The 3,248-nt window shown below is 30.0% G+C and overlaps 1 protein-coding gene across 1 annotated transcript in view; it reads right to left on the bottom strand.

The window, feature by feature from the left end:
- Positions 1 to 1,332: 1,332 nt before the first annotated feature.
- The window catches only part of LOC106477284, a gene marked incomplete at its 3' end in the record, with an annotated part of 5,239 nt that continues 3,323 nt past the window's right edge, over positions 1,333 to 3,248 (bottom strand). The window contains exon 2 of the mRNA XM_013937872.2: positions 1,333 to 1,472. Within this exon, the coding sequence (XP_013793326.2) occupies positions 1,333 to 1,472 (140 nt within the window). The remainder of the gene's footprint in view (positions 1,473 to 3,248) is intronic.

Here is a 3,248-nt window from a genome sequence, read left to right as displayed (position 1 = left end):
AAAGCTATGTTTGTATGGGCATTTCCAAAATTCAAACATTAGTGTTTGTCTCTAGAAGGTGTATAAATAATTAATATATCCACATTGTCAGAATGAGCTAGAAAAGTAGATTAGTCAATCATGTAGCTAATTCTGTGGGTTGGTCAAACTAAGACTATAATGTCATAAAACAAAACTTGTGTTCAAAATTCATTAGCTATTTTTAGAATTCTCTATGAATTCAACAAATGGTATGAATTTTATGTCAAACTGTTTTTAAACAAGATTACAAATGTGTTCTTTAACCAATTTTGACCAAGGAGATTGTTATGAATGTGTCATTTCACCTAGTTTGTTTGAAAGGATTGTTGATAATGTGTTCTTCTGATCCAAAATATTGTTAAAATGCATCCTCTCACCCAGTTTTGATCCAAGGGATGTTAAAATATGTCGTCTCATCAAGTTTTGATCCAAGGGATGTTAAAATATGTCGTCTCATCAAGTTTTGATCCAGGAGTTATACAGGTAGATCATATGTTATATAGGTAGGTCATGTTATACAGGTTGATCATATGTTATACAGGTAGATCATGTTATACAGGTAAATCAGATGTTATATAAGTAAGTCATGTTATAGAGGTAGATCATATGTTATATAGGTAGGTCATGTAACACAGGTTGATGATATGTTATACAGGTAGGTCATATGTTATATAGGTAGGTCATGTTATACAGGTAGATCATATTTTATACAGGTAGATCATATTTTATACGGTTGATCATATGTTATACAGGTAGGTCATATGTTATATATGTAGGTCATGCTATACAGGTAGGTCATATGTTATATAGGTAAGTCATACTATACAGGTTGATCATATGTTATATAGGTAGGTCATGCTATACAGGTTGATATGTTATACAGGTAGATCATGTTATACAGGTAGATCATATGTTATACAGGTAGGTCATTTGTTATACAGGTAGGTCATGTTATACAGGTAAATCATATGTTATATACAGTAGGTAAGTCATGTTATACAGGTAGATCATATGTTATATCGGTAGGTCATGTTATACAGGTAAATCATATTGTATAACATATACCTGTATAACATGATCTACCTATATAACATATGATCAACCTGTATATCATGACCTACCTATACAACATATGATCTATTTCTATAACATGTGATTTACTTGTATAACATGAGCAACATGTATAACATGATGTAACGACCTACCATCATACTACAACCTATGTAATGTACCAGTATAAATTTAGGTCAAAATTACATTGGTAGGTTATGTTATAATGTTGTAACGTGACCTACCTTAGTAACATATCACTTCCATATCTAGTATACAATCAAGTTTTACCTGTACAACATGTACCTTTATAGCTACTGGGATGAAACAATTATTATCAGCATTACTATCTTCAAATTGTGGTTGATCGTCCACAAATGGATGGCCTGTCAGTTGCTGCTCTGAGAATATAGAGAGAGAAAAAAGTTGTAGTGAGGGAAGTAAATATTAGGAGCTACAACTCCTATTAAACATATACTGAACTAACCTCATAACTGTAAAACATATACTGAACTAACCTCATAACTGTAAGCTGTAAAACTTGTAAAACATATACTGAACTAACCTCATAACTGTAAGCTGTAAAACTTGTAAAACATATACTGAACTAACCTCATCACTGTAAGCTGTAAAACTTGTAAAACATATACTGAACTAACCTCATAACTGTAAGCTGTAAAACTTGTAAAACATATACTGAACTAACCTCATAGCTGTAAAACATATACTCAATTAATCTGATATATGTAAACTGTTAAACATATAGTCAACTAACCTTATATACATAAGCTGTAAAACCTGTTAAACATATAGTAAACTAACCTCATAACTGTAAAACACATACTCAACTAACCTGATATGCATAAGCTGTAAAACCTGTTAAACATATACTCAATTAATCTGATATATGTAAAACCTGTTAAACATATAGTCAACTAATCTTATATACATAAGCTGTAAAACCTGTTAAACATATAGTCAACTAACCTTATATACATAAGCTGTAAAACCTGTTAAACATATAGTAAATTAACCTTATAACTGTAAGCTGTAAAACCTGTTAAACATATAGTCAACTAACCTTCTATATATATGCTGTAAAACCTGTTAAACATATAGTAAATTAACCTTATATACATAAGCTGTAAAACCTGTTAAACATATAGTCAACTAACCTTATATACATACGCTGTAAAACCTGTTAAACATATAGTCAACTAACCTTATATACATACACTGTAAAACCTGTTAAACATATAGTCAATTAACCTTATATACATAAGCTGTAAAACCTGTTAAACATATAGTAAATTAACCTCATAACTGTAAGCTGTAAAACCTGTTAAACATATAGTCAACTAACCTTATATACATACGCTGTAAAACCTGTTAAACATATAGTCAACTAACCTTATATACATAAGCTGTAAAACCTGTTAAACATATAGTAAACTAACCTCATAACTGTAAGCTGTAAAACCTGTTAAACATATAGTCAACTAACCTTGTATACATACACTGTAAAACCTGTTAAACATATAGTAAATTAACCTCATAACTGTAAGCTGTAAAACCTGTTAAACATATAGTCAACTAACCTTGTATACATACACTGTAAAACCTGTTAAACATATAGTAAATTAACCTCATGACTGTAAGCTGTAAAACTTGTTCACTCACAGAATTCTACTTGATAAGTTATTCAGTTTTAATAAGCTATTATTACTCTTGGAAATCCTTTTATTAATAAAATCAAATTATAAAATATGAAATAAACATGAGAGTTGTTTGAATAGAATAACTGAAACTTGCAAGATTTAATAGAATAAATAAACTGAGTGTGGCACCTCAGAATAGTGAGTAACTGTGACATATACATTCTTTAGTTAAGGATACGTTAATTACTAAATTATGTAATGTGATACATAATCTTCCAATATCATGATAGGGTGTGACATATTGTCAAACTGTAAATAAATGCTTTACTGGGTTATCATAATTTGAATTGTAAGTATAATTGGCATGGGAATAACCTTAACAGTGTTTTGAAGGAACGAGATCTTGGTGTAATAATTGATCAGTCTCTAAAGTCATCCAAGCAGTGTACTGTTGCTGGTGGTAGGCAAGTATTGAATACAAGTCTAAAGAGGTTATAATTTCATTGTATAGGTCACTGG

The sequence above is a fragment of the Limulus polyphemus genome, unplaced genomic scaffold (assembly GCF_000517525.1).
Source record: "Limulus polyphemus unplaced genomic scaffold, Limulus_polyphemus-2.1.2 Scaffold13913, whole genome shotgun sequence".
NCBI classification, from domain to species: Eukaryota; Metazoa; Arthropoda; class Merostomata; order Xiphosura; family Limulidae; genus Limulus; species Limulus polyphemus.
Note: the sequence above shows the minus strand (reverse complement) of the source record. Positions and strands in the feature narration are given on the sequence as shown.